Below are 21,544 nucleotides of genomic sequence, written 5' to 3' on the forward strand. Positions count from 1 at the left end.
ACAATACTACCAAGTCATTTATGAATATTGCATGGTAAATACAACCCGAAAATAAAATGGGGAAGCTAGGAAGAGAAACATATGTGACCCTTTATACATGGATTCATATGAGTTTTTTTTTGTTTTTTTCTTTCTTTTTTTTTAATATGTTATGAGAGCAGAATGTCAGATAGTTCAATACAATCCATGCTTCACTTGTATTATACTCAATATTAATTCTTATAAATTGTACAATCAAGCAAGTTTACTTAGATGGTGGTATGTAATCTGCAAGTCCAGTAGAAATAACTGATCATATTAATATGGACTTTGTAATCCTAAACTAGGCACAAGTACTATAATATAACTAAATGATGAAAAACTAGGAATGTCAACCATTGAGGCATGTAAACAAAACACGAGCAGCTATGTCAAGTGACCTAAGTCAATAAATAAATTTGAGAAGGATAACATAAACAGCACCACACTTTTTTTCTTCTGAAAAGCTGAAAAGAAAAGAAAAGGTAGATGCTCAGTGTACGTAACTGATTTTAGACATTAGACTTCAAATGAGATATTCCAGCTGTACTTGAAGTACCGCTAATTATTCCTCTGACATAGGCATGTCCTTCCCCCCCCCCCCCCCAGTTCCTTGATCAGGGAAGATTTCACTAGATCCTTCCAGAAAGGTTGTCCGTTGGCTTCTCGTAGGGCTACCTTTAGAAATTAAGAGGTAATCTTCTTCCAAAATTCTGCTTAACAATAGAATATGGTATTGTAAAACAAGAATGGAACCTTTCTATTAAGATAAAGCTGACGGAATCAGATAAGAAGCCAGTATGCACACCTTAATGCTAAGGCTATGAATTTTCCACATCTCAACCACCAGAAGCATAGCTGCATGAATACCACATGTACGTGGCTCACAAAAGAGAACATAAATATACTATGTCATGAGCCAATCAATTTGAATTTGATCTTTTGAATTTAACATTTAAACAGTCATGCTACCCTTTAACCCTCGAGACATATTTCAAAAAAAAAAACTAAAAAAATTTACATTGATTTTTTACTATGATGACACCATTATGGATGGCATAAATATGATAATGGAAAATCAGAAAAAGTGAAGATATTATCAGGATCTTCAGATAAATTAAAGATTGCAGTCCCATAATCCTATGACAGAATAGATAAATTCCATAGTGTGAAAAATTGATAGTTTATAATCCCAATTACACTCATATCAAAAGAGATGCCAAGATATACGAAGCTATCTCAATCACTTGTTAATAGTAAGTACCCAAGTACAATTCAACTTGTCCTGCTGATACCATTTCTGCCAAAAGCAGCACCGCATTATTTATTGTACAAACGATAAAAGGATGCCAAGAGAACCTAACCTTGCATCCCTTATTTTCTTTCTGCACCGTGTCTCATACTCTTTTGTGAACTGTCCAGCATGATCCAGAATAACCCATGGTGACATTCCTTTCACACTACATCCTCATCTTATCCTTATTTTAATAAAATTGTTTCTACCCTGCATATGACAAAAACATAACATTTTCTTTAACATTCAAAAATAAAACAAAACAAAACAACACAAAACAAAAGAAAGAATGTTTTTTTAGCATTATTAAATGTAGTTAGCTATTAAAAAATAAAATAAAAATAAAAATAAAACTCAGTATATGTTATGTGCCACACATAAAAAATGTCATTCATGATACGGAGTAATAAGATTTGGAAGAGCTTATGCGGTACTTTCATCTTGCATTCTCAAAAGAATCAAGTTCACACTTCCTTGACAAGACCTATCGACTGTTGCACTTAGACTGTTTAAGATTTTTGTAACATGAAAATAGAATAACATTTACAACTAGTTTAAAGACTCAATTTGACACTAAATTATAAGAGTTTTAGTTGTTTTTGTTTTAAATTATCATTTCTCCTTTACTAACCACCCTACGAATCCAAAAGAGATGCAATCAGGAAAGTATGCAACTTTATTTCATGCTAACTGCAGTTTTGGCAAGCAATTGAAATTTGAACAGACTATCACAAGAGGTCACTGACCTGCATCCAGGAAGCGTGCTGGTAAGAAACTTCATGCAAAAGACACGGATAAATTGTTGAACCATTCCCTCTACACTTTCATTTTGCAAGTTAAAAACGGTTTTCCATCCCATTTCATTAAAACTGTTCGATTCACTAGAAGGCTGATACATTTTTTTTATTTATTTTTTTTATGTAATGAACTTCTGTAGCAGAGAGTGCATATTAACAAATCAGCAAGGCCTATAATTGCAATTCAATAGGCCCTCTAATAATAAAGAGAAAAAGGCAAATAGTAAAATCATTGAGTTCACAATCCCTGATTATTGCTTTTGTGGAAGCTCGTAGGTGTAGTGCAGATAGTAAAAGTCCATAAAAATTTTGCACTATGTACAGTTAATTACCATAGTGATTTATGAAAGGATATTAAAACCCTCATTATATTATATGTGATCCCGTTTAACATCAAGTAGTTTCTACCATCATCAGCTCAAGTTCTTCAATAGAAAAAAGTAAGCACTGTTAGTTCGGTAGCAAAAAGAAGATTCCTTCTAAAAGAGATAGAAGACCATGGTCATTGTCAACATTGAGAAAGGAGATATTTAAGAATAAAAGGACTACTACTGAGTAAGATTTCATCCACAACTTTTGAGTATGTAATCAGAGAAAAAGTAACATCCACTATAACCGAATTAGCCTATAAATAGATGGTCTGGTAGCTCATTTTTATTCACAGCAGAAGCAAGAATTCTAGTCCTAAAACTTGATCACAACATCACATTCAATCCTTAGAGCCTGCTTCTTTTTTTATCAAGAAGCTTCACAAAGAAAGAAAAGAAGTCCTTCACACTTCCCAAAACCTAAAATTACATACCTAACAAGCAATGGATGCTGTGAACAAATTAGTGGAACAGAAGCCTTTGGTAATCTTCACCAAGAGTTCTTGCTGCATAAGCCACTCAGTAATGCAACTCATAAGCGGTTATGGAGCAAACGCAACAATCTATGAGCTAGATAACATGTCCAATGGGCAAGAAGTTGAAAAAGCACTCCAAAGACTAGGGCTAAGGCCAAGTGTTCCAGCTATTTTCATAGGCCAGAAGTTAGTTGGTGGAGCTAATGAGATTATTAGCCTGCAGGTTCAAGGAAGACTTGTGCCAATGCTGAAGGAGGCAGGAGCTTTATGGGTTTAGAATAAACTAGTTTATGTGTAACAAGAAAACCATAATATCAAAATTTTCAGATGTTTAACATAGAAGGATCTAGATTCTTCATTTTGATTCCCTTCCATCTACATTTTTCTGAATAGGAGGGAAGGGTGTTTTACTTTTCATACATAAATACTAATGTAAGCAGCAGCCTACATTTTGTTGTGTAAATAAAGTTCAAGTAATTGAAGTATCAATTCCAATAAACACTTGTATAACCACTAGAATTATATATTATCTAGTGTGATTTTAGTTAATTATAAATTCATCATCAAATATGAACAAATTTCAGTTGTCATACAAAATTACAGACCAGTAGAGCAGTAATTACCTGATCACAGATTGGAGCAAAAGTCTATACACGGACATAGCTGTATAAACTTAAAGCACCAAGAGCACGAACAGCCTAAATAGAAATAAAAGCAAAAAAATAGATTCTAAAACAACACTTCACTTTAACTATAAATTAAATATCAAAGCTACTGATATGAGAAGGTTTCTTTGCGAATATATTGGGAAATTTAAGATCAAAGATGAGTATTTCTTTAGCATCAAAACTCTTACAATTTTTATTAAGGCACTATTCTCCACACCTTATTTAAATAATATTTGGTAAAACTTATTTAAGTTCAATAAATATAAGTTAAGTTTGATAAAAAAAAAAAAAAAAACATTTTAATTAGTAAAAATTTGTAAATTGTAAGAATGTTTAATAATAAGGATCCATGAAAATAATTTGAGTTCAGTAAAAAAATAATTTAAGTTTAGCAAAAATAATTTAATTTCATTAAAATTAATTTCTAAAAATAATTGAGTATCGCAAAAATGAGGTGAAAAGAACATGAGCTAAATAAGATAACCTCAGTTTTACAATAGATGCAACGATTTGACTTATCTGCTATGTCAAATCACAAATTTGACCATTATTTTTTGTATTTATCCATTACTAAAAAATTACAGAAAAATTATATTTTGAAAATATACATTGAAATCAATCCAACAATATTTTACATATAATTATTATATTTTTATATATTAGTGAAATATATAGTCTAAGTTAATAAAAATAATAGTGTAAAAATTCAAAACAGCACATGCTTGGGACTTGGCACTTGAGACAATGCAGTTATGGAAGTAATCAAGTAAATAAGGAGAGACTTGAGAGAGATATACAGTAAATTTCCAAGGTTCAATCATTGTGATCAATATATTGAGAAAAAACTAATACTGAACAATATTGTATGAATTATCTGTACACCAGAAAATAGGTTTGGGAGGTTATAACAATTTGTACACTATGGCAAGAGCGCACATTCCTCATTTTGCGCCCAAAGAGCAAATGTGCTTATGTAAAAGAACGTGTCATTGTGATTAAAAAAAAACAAAAAAAAAAACATATATATACTCTTTTATTTACTATTTTAGCTACAAATATAAGTCATGTTTTGTGCTCTTTTATCATAATGTCATGTTCTTTTACTTAAGTTTTTGTGTTCTTTGAGTTCATAGTGCTCATTGTGAATCTTGGTCCACCATATAAATTGCAGAGGTCAGTTAATGAAAAATTATGTCAGTGTAATCCACGGTTTACTTGTAATGTACTCAAGAATCAATTTATCTTGTACAATCAAGCATATTTAATTATAGAAAGGTACGTAATCAGTACAGTCCAGTAGCAATACCTCACAAATTTATAAATCAACCAAATCCAAATATTATTCCAAAGAATGAAGTGGACCTATATAATCCTCCAAACCAGACACCAAGGAAGGTCAGAAGATCAAGTGCTGAAAAACCAGGAATATTGACTATTGGAATTTGAGGCATGTCAAGGAAGCACGACTAGCTATATCAAGTTGCATCATGCACGGTATAAAACTATCTAGATAACATAAACATTTTTCTCATTCAGAAAATAAAGTGAAAGAAAGGAAAAGGTGGAATTTCAGGGTACGTAACAGACTTTAGATAGCAGAGCAGCAATCTCTTACCTGCATTGTAGTTTACGACAAATAAGGGAGGGAAGTGACCCAAAGCTGATATTCCAGATGTACTAGAAGTACAGCTGATTTTATTCCTCTGACACACGCATGTATTTATCCCTTCAGGCCTCAGTTCGTTGATAAGGGTAGATTGCCCTAGATCCTTATAGAAAGGTTGCCAACTGAATTGGCCATTGGCTTCTCGTTGGGCTGTCATTTGAAACCAGAGGTTATATTGTTTCTGAAATTCTGCTTATCAAAAGAATATGAATGGAACCTTCTTTTTTAAAAATAAAAAGCTGTCAGGAATCAATTAAGATGCTAAAATTCATACCTCAATGCTAAGGTTATGAATTTTCCACCCCGTTTCCACCTAAAGCAAAAGAATAGCTGCTTGAATCCTTCATATTCTTGGCTGTCGTGACATAATAGACAATCAATGAACCGAAAACATTTTACTATACTATATAATGAGCCAATCTGTTTAGATAAGTTTAAATTCTCTTTTAATTTTCACATTTGTTTTTAGATTCTCATAATCACCAAACAATCCTATCCTTTAACCTTAGCATAGTAACATAGATTTTTTAATATAGTGACACCATTATGAATGCAAATTGATATTGAAGAATATTAATTGCTAAGTATATAGAATATTATCATGGAAAATCAGGATAATTATGACTGATCAGAATTTCAGATAAACCAAAGGTTGCAGCCCCTTCTTCTTGTGAAAATTTTACTCAATAATGAGTGACTGAGTACATTTTTTGTATGGTGTTATAAAGTGATAGCATCTAATCCCAATTACATCAACAAAGTGTTCTAGGTTAACAAGGTTAACACAATCACTGCTTTCATTCAACTTGTACAGCTGCAATTTATGTGCATATAGAGCTCCACGTTATCTATTGCAAAGAAGAGGCAGAAATAGACAAATATAAAGCCAAGAGAACCTAATTCGACACATTTATGTGCTGTGAATAATCAACCTTTAGCTTGCATCCCTTATTACTTCTCCCGGTGCACCTCATACACTTTCGCACCCTGTCCTACATGATCCAGAATAAACTATGTTGACAGTCAGTTCACACTATAGACTCGTGAAATCCTTGTCTGATTAAAAGTATCTGGCTTGCATCACATGTTTTACAGCATTAAGAGACTGTGTTTTATAATGACAATAGAAATTTTAATGCAAAATGTGATTTAACTTCAATAATAAATTGTAAATGCAGTATGTCATGGAAGTAAAATAAACAACACTTAAAGTTGAAAACAGACTGTAAGGTAATTAGATTTCTGAAGGACTAATGAAGTTGTTTCAGCTCACATTTTTTATTAAACCACGGTTGCACTTCCTTTTCAACAGACATTGACCGCTGCCCTTGACTGTTTAAAATCCTGTGGATACACTGAAATTTATAACTACATTAGTCCCTTATTATGTCAACTAATGAACACAAAGTACTGATATTCAGCATCCAAATGACACTATGGATTATATTTCAGCAGGAGAAAGTGCTATTTAACAAATCATGACAACAATGTTTCCAATTCAAACTCATTACTAGTCCTTGATGACTAATCCAATTGTAGCAGTTCTCGCCAACGGCGAATCTTTTGTAGTAGCTCTTAGGTGTCTTCCAATGTGAAAAAGTTCATAATACTTTGAATCCAGACACGGTCCTACATCATGTACGGTCAATCAACACATTGATTTTTTCTAAAGATATCTTTACTGAAAAAAATGGAACCCTCTTATATTCTATTTCTACTATAAGCAGCTCCAAACTGAAGATTGCATCTTAGGAACATCGGCATATCTCATTTTCTACAGAACTCCAGAAATAACTAGGTACCCAGCAGAAATGAGAGATGAGATTTTGGAATAAAAGGAATCTCATTATCGAGCACCATTTCTTCCACAACTTTTAAGCACTTTATCAAATAAATTTATAAAAAGGTATAATGCAGTGACCTAGTTGGACTATAAATAGATGGCATGATAGCTCATACTTACTCACAACAAAAGCAAGACATCCAATTGTGAATCCTTCTCACAATACTACATTCAGTCTTCATCTACCAGCTTCCTTTTTAAATCCAGAAATTTCACAAAGATAGAAAAAAAAAAAAAAAAAAAAAAAAAAAACACAACAACAAAGGAGCCATTTTCATCTCCCAAAACCTAAGGTTACAAAATTCTTGGTAATTTACAAGCAATGGATGTTGTGAACAGATTGGTTGAAGAGAAGCCTTTGGTAATCTTTACAAAGAGTTCTTGTTGCATAAGCCACTCAGTGATGCAACTCATAAGCAGCTATGGAGCAAATGCAACAATCTATGAACTGGATAACATGTCCAATGGACAAGAGGTAGATAAAGCTCTCCAAAGACTAGGGGTTAAGCCAAGTGTACCTGCTGTTTTTATAGGACAAAAATTAGTTGGTGGAGCTAAAGAAATTATTAGTCTGCAGGTTCAAGGAAGACTTGTGCCAATGCTGAAGGAGGCAGGAGCTTTATGGGTTTAGAATAAAAGAACTTACATCTAGCAAGAAAAATATAAATCCATAATTTTCAGGTTTTTGTTTTTTTGTTGTTGCTTTAATTTTCAAAATTGTAACTAGAAGGATGTATATTCTTCGTTTTGATCCCCTTCTATCTATCTTTTTAATGATTAGATGGAAGGGTATATACATTAGCCCCTAGTGTAAGAAGCTGGCTACATTCCGTGGCGTAATCAAAATATTCAAGTAATGAGTATCTATTTCGTAAAAACTTTTGTAAACCTTCCACATTAATGTAATATTTCGCATTGCCTCGATTGATCATATAAATCCAGCATCATATGTCAAACTTTTGAGTTGTACAAATTATTATTGTGGAGCAGTCCCAGTTTGGAGACAAATATACATAAAAATGACACAAGAGAATAGTCTTGCAAATATAATAAATATGGATAAAGCAATAACTATCTTGGAGCACCAAGAGTAGAAAAAATAAATGAAAATATTTGAATTAATTTTAAGTGTAAATGAAGATTATTCAAATACACAAATGACTAGATTCTATAATTGCTTGTACGAAATAATTTAAGTTAAACTTTTGTCATTTATTAGGGTTGTTACTCTTCCTATTACAGCCTTTTGGTTCCGCCTCTTTATCTGATAATATATTAACAGTATAAATAAAAAATGTTACGCTATCCTGACTTGACTGATTCTACATACGAAGATACTTCGTAGGTATTTAGTCAATTAATTAGGAACCTCATCTTGGAACAGAATATTTTCAAGTGAAGTGGTGTAGAAAGTATGAAAGAGTTGTCCTGAAGTAAAATTTAGACTAATGTCAGCCGAAAACCAGGCTTTTTGTATATGACTAAGACACCAATGTTCCATGTTAATCAAAAACAGGTTTTAAGAGGGTTAATCTTGGGGGGGGGTTGATATTGTTATATTTACTGTATTTCCATGCTTGTCTTTCAGTGATTTCGATGAAAGGACCTTCTTACAACATTAAAAAACAAAAACTTTTCTACAATTCAGTGCAACATTGTTTCTCTTGTTACTTCTGACTTTCTGAGCATCAGATTTCTAGTCATAAACCTTTTTGAAGAATTAATCACTCTTTGTATACGTTTAAAAAGAGTTTCTATTCTTTGGTAATTGATTTTCTAAAATTCCTGTTTATTCATAAAACTTTAATTAAAAATTCTATTGCTACACTATGTAAACAAACATTATACTTCATATAAGACAGTGACATTACAATTAACGACGCATGACACTCCAGTTTCAACCAAAAACATGTGTATTTTCCAGAGTCGCCTAGCTAAGTCTTAGACATGTATCCTGATCTATAATTAGTAGTCTGGTCAAAGTAATGTAGGCAGAATGTAAATGGTCGGTAGATGACTATGAAAAGCCAAAGTGAGGTTATGACCAAAAAAGACAAGCTAGCTACAATCCAAAGCCTTCGACAAAATCTAATAAACTTTGGTAAAGAATGAGGATCAAATGAATGACGAACCTCAGATTGAAAAGAAAGCACCAACAAAGATGCAAAACGGAATGATTTCCTTCACACTACATCAAGTTGCCACATCAGACTTAAGAATATAATTTGCAGATAGTCACAGTTTTGGCATGCAGTTGCACACTTGCACATAGAATACTTAAGAAGAAATTATCATTATACCATCATGTTAACATTGAGATAATATTATTTTCTCAGGCTTTGATTTAATCTACAGGAACTTTCTCCTTTGGACATCAGGAAAGTTAGCTAAAGCACACATGTCCAACATCATCAATTTTAGCAAGTTGCAAACATTAATAGATATCTTATAAGAGAGCATAAAATAAAATCTATGTGATGCCAAGAACTGACCTTACATCCTGGCTTCATGGATGAGAAAAGATTAGAATTTGTTGCATGATGGACTGTTGCTTTCCGTCCGTATAAATGTACCATCAAATAAATCAATCTGAAGAAGCATATTCCCTTCCTGCAAAATATTTACTTGTTAAGAGGGTAGTTGTCCCTAGACTAATATGGCCCTTAGCATCCTGTAAAGCTGATGTGTTAATACAATCATGAATCTACAAGGTATTCAAAATCTAATTTTTATTTTTAGATTTGCAATAAACTCAGGGATCTTAATTTTTTCCCCTTTTCTTGCTCTTTTTTCCCTTTTTTTTTTCTTTATTGTTCTTCAGTTCCAACCCATTTAAAAGGTGCATTATAGTCAATATTCATAGTCAATAGACTCAATATTGATATTTGATAGCATAATGAAGAGACTATACTACCAACCACATTAATTGTATAGTGTTGAAAATTATAACTCTTCAAAATGTTGTGAGACCCAAATTCCATAGCCTTCAAAATATATTCAATCTGAATTTACGTCAAGCATGGAGAAACACAAATTAACATTAAACTGAATTCTTTACATCATGTAAAGTACATCCGTACATGACAAGGGACATTGAGAAAAATCTTCCAAAATCATTCCTGAAGTGGCTAAGCATGATTATTCTATGGATTATTTTCCTATTCCAACCTTTTCCTACTGTCAACAAATATTGAATCTGAACCTCTTAAAGAATAATACAATTTAAGGTCGGTAGGTTAAATGCAGTAGTCATTTCAGGTTTTATTAAGCCATATGCATTTTCGATAAAGATTTCTTTTGGTGCCATGATGAGGGAATAAACCACTCCACTTGTTGGGATTGTCCTCATCTAACTTACTTCCTAGGACTATTCAGTTTACTTGTCCTTATCCTTAAGAAACGCAAGCTTAAGCTTCAAACTTGCAGATGGACCCATCCAAAAACATTTTACAAATCTCTAGTTTTTTTTTTTTATCAAGATTTGCAGTAAGGATATAAGATGGGGTCTACAGTCAAATCAACAAGAAACTAAGAAAGCAACAATAATCAAATCACCACTACAGAAATCCTACCAAACATAAGGTCAAAACAAAAAAACAAGGAAGCTAAATTGAATAACAAAAGCAAAATACATGTTGAAATTTTGTGGACCTTACTCCATTTCATTTTAATATTCACTAGTTTTTCATGCACTTTCAGACCATGCATTTCAAAGCATCTACAACATAAAATGTGAAGAAACTCTAAAGTAGCATATGAAGTGGAGTAACCTCCCTTCACTTTTTAGTTAAAGTATACTTGGGTAAGGGTAAGGGTTTGTAATTCTCTATATTTTACATTACCATAAGCAAGAATTATATTCATTAACATGACTATATGTTCCTTTTAATTAAATATTTAAAAGGATAGCATCAAAACGTGTGAAAATTTATCAGCTTAGAGATGCCATAATTGGAAAGAATTTTTTTATTAAAGCAGTGCTTATGACTTTTTTTACAGAAAAGTTTTCTTTTTTTTTTTTCATGCTATGGGAATAATGTATAGTATTTTGGCGCTTCTAACTTATCAAAAACTTCAATTTTTAAGTATAGGGTGGAGATGGGAATAACATAACGTATAGCAAGTATGTGAACTTAAAATGTGAATTAATAAGTTTGTGAAAGGTTAACACAAAATTCATCTTATTATTAGAATATGTTTCAAGCACATTATACCCCGCACCCTAGTCCAATTATACGACAATGTTAATATGCTTAATATATAACATAATAGACACTTGTATATGCTTAATATATTACATAATTGACACTTGTATATGTACTCATACGGTCATACTCGAAACTTGAATCCACATCAAGGTATCATAGGGGACTGGAAATCATATAAATGGCTTTTATAAAGGCATAAATGAACACCCTGTAGAACCTCATACTCATACCATTAATAAACATACCTGGCTCCTCCATAGCCAAAGGTGGTGGAAAAGTTGTAGACAAAAAGAGAAAAAAGCATATTGTAATCCTGCCATACATGAGAGAATAACAAATAAGGCAATTACTCCCGAATTTGTACAATGCTAATTACATACCAAATGCCTTTTGGACCACATGAATTTCCACTTTTAGTACGGCCACCTTTAGATTTTTTGGTCTCTTGTGAAGCAATAGAAATAGTCCTAAGATTCTTGATCACTTTTGAATCAAATATTGTATATTACAACAATTTGAACTATTCTGAGAATGAATAGAAACGAAGTATTGGTTCATATTTTATCCCCTGATTATATACTAACTTATTATGCAAATAGAAAAACTAACAGATAAAACACAGATTAGCCGTACCAAATGAATATTCAGAAGGAACAGTAAATTTCTCATATCATATCAGATTGTGTTATAATTTGCGAGGAGCAATAATCAACTACTTGACCAAATATTGGTTTAGTGGCAGAAAGAAAAAATTGATATGTAATAATATGAAGTTGATCAAATGATAATTTGTGTATGAAACATATGACTTAAGTATTATTAACTTCGTTTTAATTATACAGCGTGGTAGTATAAGGACAGCATAAATGTGAGACTTGTGGCTGTTAAACAAAATCAGATAAAATCAAACCATGAAAATAGCATAACTTCAAAAATAAATGAATTAATCTAAAACCTATGTGTCACTCTTGATTATAGCCTGTAACTGAACACGTAAAAACTATAACTCCCTCAGTCTAGAATTCATAGTTACATATGAAATTTGAGACGATCGAAAACAGATGTTACATTTGCTAGATAAAGATTAATCACGCATAAATTTTCAAACGTATCCCCACTTAAATGGAGTGCTAGATACATGTGAAAATAAAGCAGCTATTAAAAAAGGCATGTGTACTTGTGGTGAAAGGTGAAACCTTATATATGAGAAATTAGGGCAGTGTGACAATTAATTCTGGAAAAAGAGAGTACATAGTTTTAAATGAAATTGAAATTCTATCTAAACAAATGGTAATAAGATAAAAAAATAAAAAATAAAAAATAAAAAAATCATTCATTTTGCTGTATGTTCTATCGGCTTGACCAGATCATCATCAAAAAATGATGAGTTCAATGATTCTGAATAATCTGTCTCGTAGTTAGTCACTTTCTCAATGAATAAAATCACCCATTTCTTTATTTCTTCCTCTCGTTTTCATAGGATTGCACTTAGATTATATGTAACTAGTTATAAAGAGATATGGAAGAGATTTGGGAAGGTACTTAAGTCCGAAGCAAAACTTATGGGTTTCTACAGTAAGATACTTCTGAGATATGACACTTCGCAAAAAAAAAAAAAAAAAAAAAAAAAAAAAAAAAAAAAAAAGTGCTTAAAAATGTTAAGCATAGTCTCCCATTGTAATCTTGAGGCGTCAACATTGAGAAATAGGAAGGATTATTTCAGGATAATTCCTTATTATCCTTTTAGTTAAAGGTAGCTACGTAAGGAATTTTACTAGTTGCCCGGGTAGTATAAATAGAAGGGTGTAGCAACTCAGAAAACTCAGCACAAAACCAATAGCCTTTTCACAAGTTTCAAAAGATATAACATCATCTCAGGCTTCTCATCATCACTCTTCCACCAAATCAAAACAAAAGAAGAAACCCAATATTGTTTAAGTCTCTAAATATGGAAGTAGTTCAGCATTTAGTAGAAGGAAAGCCAGTGGTGATATTCAGCAGGACTTCCTGTTGTATGTCCCACTCAATGAAACAGCTTATCAGCAGCTATGGAGCAAATGCAACAGTTTATGAGCTCGATGAAACTCCACAGGGACATGAAATTGATACTGCATTGCAAAAACTTGGGCAAGTACCTAGTGTGCCTGCGGTCTTTATCGGGCAGAAGTATGTTGGTGGGGCTAAAGAAGTCATCAGCCTTCAAGTTCAAGGAAGACTGGTGCCAATCCTAATGGAAGCCAAGGCCATTTGGGTTTGATGATGCATCAGATTTGTAACCTTTTCTTTATTTTTTGTTCCCCTATTTACCCACTCTCTACATCATAAGAGTCTCTTAATCCTCTATCTAATTCAGCCCTTAAATCAGGTCTGGAACTAGTTTTGTAGATCATGATTATAATTTATAATGTAATATATGTTATCAACACTTCCAAAACTTTAGAAAAAGTCATTTGTACATGTACACTTTCTTTGTTTGAATCCTCCATTTTCATGATGCTCAATTATCCAAATTTTATAACATTTTAAACTAATTTTCAGCTAGAAGTCTAATATAAACCATAAGCCAACATATTTACCTTCATCCCTCTTATGTAATATGGTACCGCAAAGGTGGATGTTCACTCCCCTAAAGAATCTTCATATGCTGTTTTACCTGGATGAGAAAAAATAATTCCATTTATTTCATAATTACATGTTTTGCTGAAAGCTGCTATTAAAGGATCATAGTTGGGGGAAAAAGAATTTCCCAGGCCACCAAACAGGTATATCACTGCACCTTAAGCATCAAAACAAAGGAACTTGTTTTGAGCAATCATAATGGCAAAGCCAATAGATGAAGGAAACGGCAAAAAGAAGCTGAAATATTTATAGAACTTACAATTAACACTCAAAACTAAAGGCAATAAATCACACAGAATGTATGAATTTCACACATTAGACACTCAAGAACACAAAATCCATATTATCAGTTATCCAGATCTGTTCCAAAAATTCTAGTTTAACTAGTTATATCCTTATTCAGTGATCGCTACTCCATGGTGGCGAACTGTGATGGTCATCCAAAATATATATTTCATTATTCATAGCCTCACATTTTGAACATATATCAATGAGCAAAGCTTTGAGTTCGATACGTAGAGTACTGGATAGTAGAAGCATGCTAAAAAGTAAGTGTTCAGTTAGTAATTCATATCTTGTGTCATATTGTTTTGAACCATGTTAGAAGCCTTAGTCCCAAAATGATTTGGGTCCGGCTAACATGAATCGTCATAAGAAACCGTACGATATTATAATAAAATAACATAACAAAATAACCATTTGAAAGAGTTTGAAAAAAGGTGAGTAAAGTGAGAAAAAGAGAGCATCCAAGAAAAATTAAGGGAGTTTAAAAGATAACTAAGAATAAAATTCAATAAAGTTTTGAAAAAACTTTTCAAGGAGTGGTTAAAACATAAGAGTAAAAAAACATAAAGGTTTGAGAAAACTATGACATGGTGAAATATTTCCAATTTGTTAATCCAAGCCAAAATGGCATGCATTTTAATAACAGCAAGATACAGATTTGCAGCTCTTTCTTTTTATTACACCTTATACATTAATAATTGCAATATTAGACAAAAAGTAAACCTGTTATTAGTAAATAAGGCAGCTAAAATATTAAAAATTGTAAAGAGTTGATTTCTAGGGGAGAGATGCAAATATGGAGGCTACTAGCTAAGTTATTCTTTCTCTGGTTCTTTCAAAAGTAGAAATCATAAAAGAGAATGGAGAAGGAAAAGAATGATGAATTGTGATCTATTTAAGTGAAGGTACAGGGTCAGGAGTCAGGACTGTTATACGTAGTATATTGACTTGTAACGAATCAATAAGACTAATACAAATAAGAAACAGATCTATACAGCCTATATGTTGGAAAATTTTGTACATCAAGAGGATCCTTTACACCAAAATCAAGTATGCTTCAGTGATGCATAGACATTACTGTAGTGGACTAGTGGGTGCAATCACAGCCGTCATGATTGCAATTTAAAACTCTACATTATCACAAGTATTTCAACATTGTAACCTACTTAATAACACTAAGTGCCCCCAACTAGCATATGGTGTAGTAAATGACATTTGATACAAGGCTAGTTTGGCAACCAAATGTTATCAATACAAAGTTGGATCTACAATACAGCTGACGGCTACGACATTTTAAGGACTTTATGGTACTGACGAGATGTTTGTGTATTTATGAAGATAAAGATCCGTTCTAATGTCTACAGTAACGCAACTCAACCCCCACATGTTTTTCATCATGATTTTGATTATTACTCGTTTTCATGAAGGAGTGGTATTGACTTATTGAGTAATAATGATATTCTAGGAAAAACACATATTTAGGGTAGTGTTATGTATTCGGATTACCCAATGCAAAATTACAAATGCTCCCATTACTGATTCCACAATTTTTTGCCGCCTACCAAATGGGCAGTTAAGTTACTTTCCTACAAGCAAAGTCAAGTTTGTTTACAACTCCAAATCGTAAAGTTTCATTATAAACGATAGAAACTAAGATAAAGGTGAAATCAAGATGAATTCCGCATACTCTACAGATTTTGAGCAAATTTAATTATTCCATCCAGAAAGCAATCAAGAAAAATATTTAAAAAAGAGAAGGAAAAACCCACCAATATGAAGAAGCCACGTCGAGCAGGGATCTTCAGCTTAGAGTACAAAAGGTTTTGTCCTGCATACATTGATCTGATGTTAAAAGTGAAGATGATTTTTGTAGCAGAATTGATAAGAATACTTTCAGAAAAAGTAAACTTTTTCAATTATGATATCACGTATGCCACATTAAGAGTGAGTATTTATCTTCAGGATCAAGAATAAGAATCCCTTTTGTTGTAGCATCCTATTCATCAGAGCATCAATAAAGTTATAACAATTCACCAATAAGCTCTCTAGAAAGCTAGAAAGAGATGTTTGGATTGCAAATTTTGGCAACTTGCATATCGTCATGTTTATGAGATGCGAGGAGTCGTTCTTGTATCTCTCTTTCTTTCATTTTAAATAAATTAAATATATAATCAGATAAGATTACTTTAACTACAATAACAGAAACCCTTCCGTACTTGGCCATTTTCTGCAACCAGAAGTCAAAATATATAAAACTTTTTGCAGTCATCATTTTTAATGTACATATATAAATTTAAACTGGCAAGTCAAGTTTAATAAACTCCTTTCATTTCACAATAGTTTCATTAAATTGACTTTACACTATTCTCAAATTAACTGTGACCATGTTTAATTACTGAAGTATATAGCAATAAATATCATTGTTTTTTTTTAAGGCAATATCAATATCATTGTTTTTATTGTGGTTGGTTTAATCTGAATCTATATTGTAAAATATATTGTGGTTAATTTTTGTTGAATATAATTAAAGATATTTAAGGTTAAAGTAATGCAAAAGTGCATCATTAAATGATGCAATTATTATAAATCGAAGAAAGTACTAATTAATAAGATAAGGCAACTTTACAGCCATGATGATAAAAGTGATAAATAACAAATTGGTAAAATATAATCCCAACTTTCATGTATTCGCTTTAAATAATCTCAAATATGAATTATTTTTAAACAATCCGAATTATGAGTTACCCGTTTTTTTATTTTTTTATTTTTATTGTTTCTCTTCTTTGACTACACTCAATACCCACCACCGCCCTTTGCCTCCATCCCAACCACCAAATCTCCTAGCCACCACCACTTAACCATCAATGGTGTCAAACCACCTCCTCTCTCCCTTTCCCCGCCTTACCCAACTGCCGCCGACCTCCTCCCTGCACCGAAAGGTCAAAAATGGAGAGGGGGAGAGAAAGAAAAGGGCGGTGGTTAATTGACGGGATCGGAGGGCGTAGTTTCGTGGCTAAGGAAGGTGAGAGAGGATGGTTTCAAGGCTGGGAAAGGTGCGGCAATTTCGAGGCTGGGCAAGGGGAGGGATAAGGTTTTTGGGCTAGGCAGCAAGCGGAGGGGAAAGTGTCGATGGCTGGCTGGGAGGGGATGTGGGTGGTGTGGCTGCGCAAGGAGAGGGTATTCGTGGTGGTCATGGGAGAGTGCGGTGGCGGCAGTGGTGGAGAAAGGGAGGCATTAGTGGCTGGGTTTTTATTTTTTAATTTATATATTTTTATTTTTAAACTTATTTTTATGTAAAAAAAAAAATAACAAATCACGTGATGCCACATGTTCCAATAACCTGTTATAATAGGTTAGTAATCGGTTAGGGACCAAAAAAAGTTGGGATTATTTAAAAATAATCCAAAATTGGGATTATTTAAAAATAATCCAAAATTGGGATTATTTAAAAATAATCCAAAATTGGGATTATTTAAAGCAAATACGTAAAAGTTGGGATTATTTTTACCAACTTTTCCAATTGATAATTGTGATCAAGTTCAAAGCTTTTTTCAGCCTGTAATTTGCAATTGAACAAACGACAGTAGACATGACAAATTTGTTTCTCTACTTTACAGTCCAAATGCAAGACACTTTTTTGTTAAGCAAAAATTAAATGCAGATAAAAGTTATGGCTAAGTTGTTTTCTTATTTCATCTATCCAAAAAGTGAAAGAAAAAATTAAAAATAAATAAAAAGAGTAAAGGAAGCGCAGGGAATCTCTGAAATAGAAGAATACCTATCTCTTATATATGAAGAGGTCAGTTGCCCCTAGCTTGTCACAGAAAGCGAGGAATTTTTTTTGGCCCTTGGGCATACATTGAGCTGGTTACACAAGTATTAGACAGCAGAATGTTGAGCAAGGGATTTTTTTCACGAACTCTATAGTATGAGGCATATCTGTAACAAAAAAGTGATGGAATCTCAGTAATATCTGTATTAATTTGAAGCTATCAACACAGATCAAGAATATCTAAAACCAATTAATTAAATCTGGTTTTAGTCTTTATTAGTAAAATCTGGTGTGTATAATCTATTTTGTCTTCTACGCAGATGTATTGGTCAAACTGACTGCTAATATGTATTCACAAAATACTCCACTACCCTCAATGTGTGCAAATTGTTTTTCGAAATCAACAAAGCTTTCTATATGATTTAATTGAAGTTCTTAATTTTGGCTTAGTACTAAAATCTTAGTGCAATATGGAGTCTTATAAGATCTTAACAGGCATGAGGCAGACTAAGTGACTAACTAAACAGGAAAAATGGTTAAAAGGTTATTCAGAAGAATGTCTATAAGAGGGTAAGACAGAACAATTTAAATTATTATGAGATTTATTAATCCAGAGCATTAAGGGAAGATTACAATGGTAAGACTGGTAACACCCAATCCTTGACCTGCATTACATTCCTAGTTTGTCCCATTCCTTGACTAATTATTTCTTTTCTGCTGCAGTGGGAAAAAAAGAACAATGACATACAAATGAAAAATGATAAACTTTCCTAGGAGAAAATTAGTGATATATTAAAGAAACGAAAAATTGTTCTGAAGTTAAATTGGATAGAGGTTAGGTGGTTGTCATTGCCTATAAACTGTCAATCCAATAAAAGGTTGCTGCTGATACTAAGGTACTGGCATTTATAAGACAAACCAAGACCGTCATGTGTCCTTGAGCGACAGGGCATATTACTTAAATAAAATGCCCTAATATACAAGTTGATATACAATGCAAGGTAGGGTTAAAAGTCTTAAAAAGGAGAAAAATGTCATCATCCACCAGCGATGGATTTAACCAAGAATAGAAAGGGACTACTTTGCTCCGCACCATATTCTTTATCAGACAACTCTTAGGAATGCTAGACTAGCACTCTATAAATAGAGGCCTTTACTTCAATAGTTTGATATACATGCAAAGAACCATTTGTCTTTCAAACAGAGAAAACAAAAGACCAACATTTTGAATCACTAATCTTGCTAAAACCTCTCCTTCTCATCAAATCATAGCTGTGGTAACTGCATCATGGATACAGTAAACCGTTTAGTGGAAGACAAACCAGTGGTCATCTTCAGCAAGAGCTCATGCTGCATGAGTCATTCCATGAAACAACTGATAAGCAGCTACGGAGCAAACCCAACAGTATATGAGCTGGATGAACTTCCAAATGGAAGGGAAATAGATCGAGCATTACAAAAGCTAGGGTGTAAGCCAGGAGTACCAGCTGTGTTCATAGGCCAAAAGCTCATAGGCGGGGCTAATGATGTCATAAGCCTCCAAGTCCAAGGCAAACTCGTACCCATGTTAATGGATGCTGGTGCCATATGGATTTGGAACAGAACCAATTAATAATACAAGCAATTGATTAGGATTAAGAGAGGATAAGTAATTTTTGATTTCCTTTCTTAAACCTGTTTTTTGACTTTTTTTTAAATCTTAGCTAGCATATAGATTTAGAAAAAAGGATAAGGAAAAGGAAAGTGAGTACTAGCAAGAATTAGCATAATGAGCTAAGGTGACCATTGAACCACCACTCACCAGACAACAGCTTATTCATAGACATTTATAATGAAGTTTAGAAGATTTTGTCCTGTTTGAAAAGGCAAATGCTGAATTGCTGAAATACTGTGCTTAATTTTACTAATGCCCCCCCCCCCTCTCCGCCCTTTCTTCTGCCAGGTTGCCACATCCTAAAAATGAACGAAGATATCCCTTATCACACTATAGAATATTAACAACCAGATCTGAACAACAAAACAGGGCGGGAGGAGAATCCCCCAGCCAGTGCAGTAAAAGAACAGAAAGGACCATAAAACAATGATCAAAGGTAAAAGAAATTAGTCTTGTTTTTCCAGAATATGTTGAAAGGCAAAATATAGAATAGGAGACTGACTGGCACAGAGGAATTCAGAGCTCCAATCAATGGAAGAAACAAAATTTTCTATTAGTCTCTATCATGTAGAACTCTATTGTTACTTTGGAATTTCCCTTCTCTTTATTCGTATTTCCTACCCCTCTGTGTTCTCTAATTCGTCCAGGTGCAGTTTTGTTTGGGTTCTTTGAAATATTTATTGCTAACACTCAGAACTAGATAGAGTAGTGAATTAGTGATCTTCTTTCTCTTATAAAAATTTATGAAAAATAGGCGACTCAAAGCTGATGTTCCATCAGTACTTGAAGTAACACTAATTTTATTCCACTTATACAGGCATGTCCGATCAAAATTGTCAAAGATTTTGATAAGGAGTTGATTCCCTAGATCCTCAGATAAATGTCAAAAAATTGTAGCAACCCCAACAGTTTATGAGCTCAAAAAGTCACAAACTGAAAGGAGATAGTAGAGTAATGAGCAGCCTAGGGTGCAAACCAAGCATAACATTTTTCCATTAAGACATGCACAAACATTTAATTTAGAAGAAGAGAGTAATACTTAATGTTAATATCGTATATCTGTGTCAAAAAAAATGTTGTATATCATAATTGGAATATTTGTGACATAGCATGCATGACCTGAAACTCAGTGAAGATTTAATAAAGTTCAAATTCGTTAAATAAAGTAATTATCTGAGTTTGAACTTTGAAAAAAATCAAATTCGTTAAATAAAGTTCAAATTAAACTCAATAACTTTTATATACTAAATATACTAGAATCATCAAAAATCAGTATTAATCAATAAAATTCTATTTTCATCATCAAAAACCAGCTGCAATCAGTAATTATCAGTTGCAATCAATAATAAAATCAGACTAACAGGTAAAAAATATGTCAGTTCAATACTCATAAATCAGGTGAAGATAACAGAGCCATACACTGCTTCATTGTCCAGTCATAAGCATACCATAAGCAATTATCTGGCCCATTAAACAAATCAAAGAGGAAGAGGGCTGCAATCCAAAGTGCATATGAACTATAGATAAAGCCACAACCATTAGACATAAATTCCTTTAGCAATATTGCAAGGAATTAAATAATATAAATAAAAGAAATATTTATACCTGCTCTTGGATCAAGAGACTGAGATTCGATGCTTTAAAGTATTACTGTAGCAGATTTTTCCCCTCAGGGCAGTAGCACTGTTGCATTGTACCTTTAAAGGAGACCTTTAAACATGCATTAGTTTCTATCTTTTGTCCATGACATCTACACAACAAGAAATGAGAAAATACATGATTACCATACATGGCTTGTGAGCTTACATAATCATATTAACTTCCCAATCATATGCAGAGAGAATAAAGTCCATCTTTCAAACTGTCACAGATTTTC

At 32.8% G+C, this 21,544-nt stretch overlaps 4 protein-coding genes across 4 annotated transcripts; all 4 read left to right on the forward strand.

The window, feature by feature from the left end:
* The first annotated feature begins 2,753 nt into the window (after positions 1-2,753).
* LOC110697881 (monothiol glutaredoxin-S1-like) lies at positions 2,754-3,487 on the forward strand. Its single transcript, XM_021875288.1, has one exon. It carries the CDS (start codon positions 2,922-2,924, stop codon positions 3,228-3,230), a length of 309 nt encoding a protein of 102 aa, XP_021730980.1. The 5' UTR covers positions 2,754-2,921; the 3' UTR covers positions 3,231-3,487.
* A 3,534-nt stretch (positions 3,488-7,021) lies between these two features.
* LOC110697882 (monothiol glutaredoxin-S1-like) lies at positions 7,022-8,018 on the forward strand. The gene has a single exon (XM_021875289.1). The coding sequence runs from the start codon at positions 7,453-7,455 to the stop codon at positions 7,759-7,761; it is 309 nt and encodes a 102-aa protein (XP_021730981.1). The 5' UTR covers positions 7,022-7,452; the 3' UTR covers positions 7,762-8,018.
* A 4,201-nt stretch (positions 8,019-12,219) lies between these two features.
* LOC110697883 (monothiol glutaredoxin-S1-like) lies at positions 12,220-13,915 on the forward strand. The gene has a single exon (XM_021875290.1). It carries the CDS (start codon positions 13,287-13,289, stop codon positions 13,593-13,595), a length of 309 nt encoding a protein of 102 aa, XP_021730982.1. The 5' UTR covers positions 12,220-13,286; the 3' UTR covers positions 13,596-13,915.
* Positions 13,916-19,191: 5,276 nt separating this feature from the next.
* Positions 19,192-20,460, forward strand: LOC110697885 (monothiol glutaredoxin-S1-like). The gene has a single exon (XM_021875291.1). The coding sequence runs from the start codon at positions 19,303-19,305 to the stop codon at positions 19,624-19,626; it is 324 nt and encodes a 107-aa protein (XP_021730983.1). The 5' UTR covers positions 19,192-19,302; the 3' UTR covers positions 19,627-20,460.
* The last annotated feature ends 1,084 nt before the right edge of the window (positions 20,461-21,544 follow it).

The sequence above is a fragment of the Chenopodium quinoa genome, unplaced genomic scaffold (genome assembly GCF_001683475.1).
Source record: "Chenopodium quinoa cultivar QQ74 unplaced genomic scaffold, ASM168347v1, whole genome shotgun sequence".
In the NCBI taxonomy this organism is placed as follows: Eukaryota; Viridiplantae; Streptophyta; class Magnoliopsida; order Caryophyllales; family Amaranthaceae; genus Chenopodium; species Chenopodium quinoa.

What these genes read in the sequence shown, in the direction of transcription:
- LOC110697881 (XM_021875288.1), top strand. Translation starts at nt 2,922, where the DNA reads ATGGATGCTGTGAACAAATTAGTGGAACAGAAGCCTTTGGTAATCTTC.
- LOC110697883 (XM_021875290.1), top strand. Translation starts at nt 13,287, where the DNA reads ATGGAAGTAGTTCAGCATTTAGTAGAAGGAAAGCCAGTGGTGATATTC.
- LOC110697885 (XM_021875291.1), top strand. Translation starts at nt 19,303, where the DNA reads ATGGATACAGTAAACCGTTTAGTGGAAGACAAACCAGTGGTCATCTTC.
- LOC110697882 (XM_021875289.1), top strand. Translation starts at nt 7,453, where the DNA reads ATGGATGTTGTGAACAGATTGGTTGAAGAGAAGCCTTTGGTAATCTTT.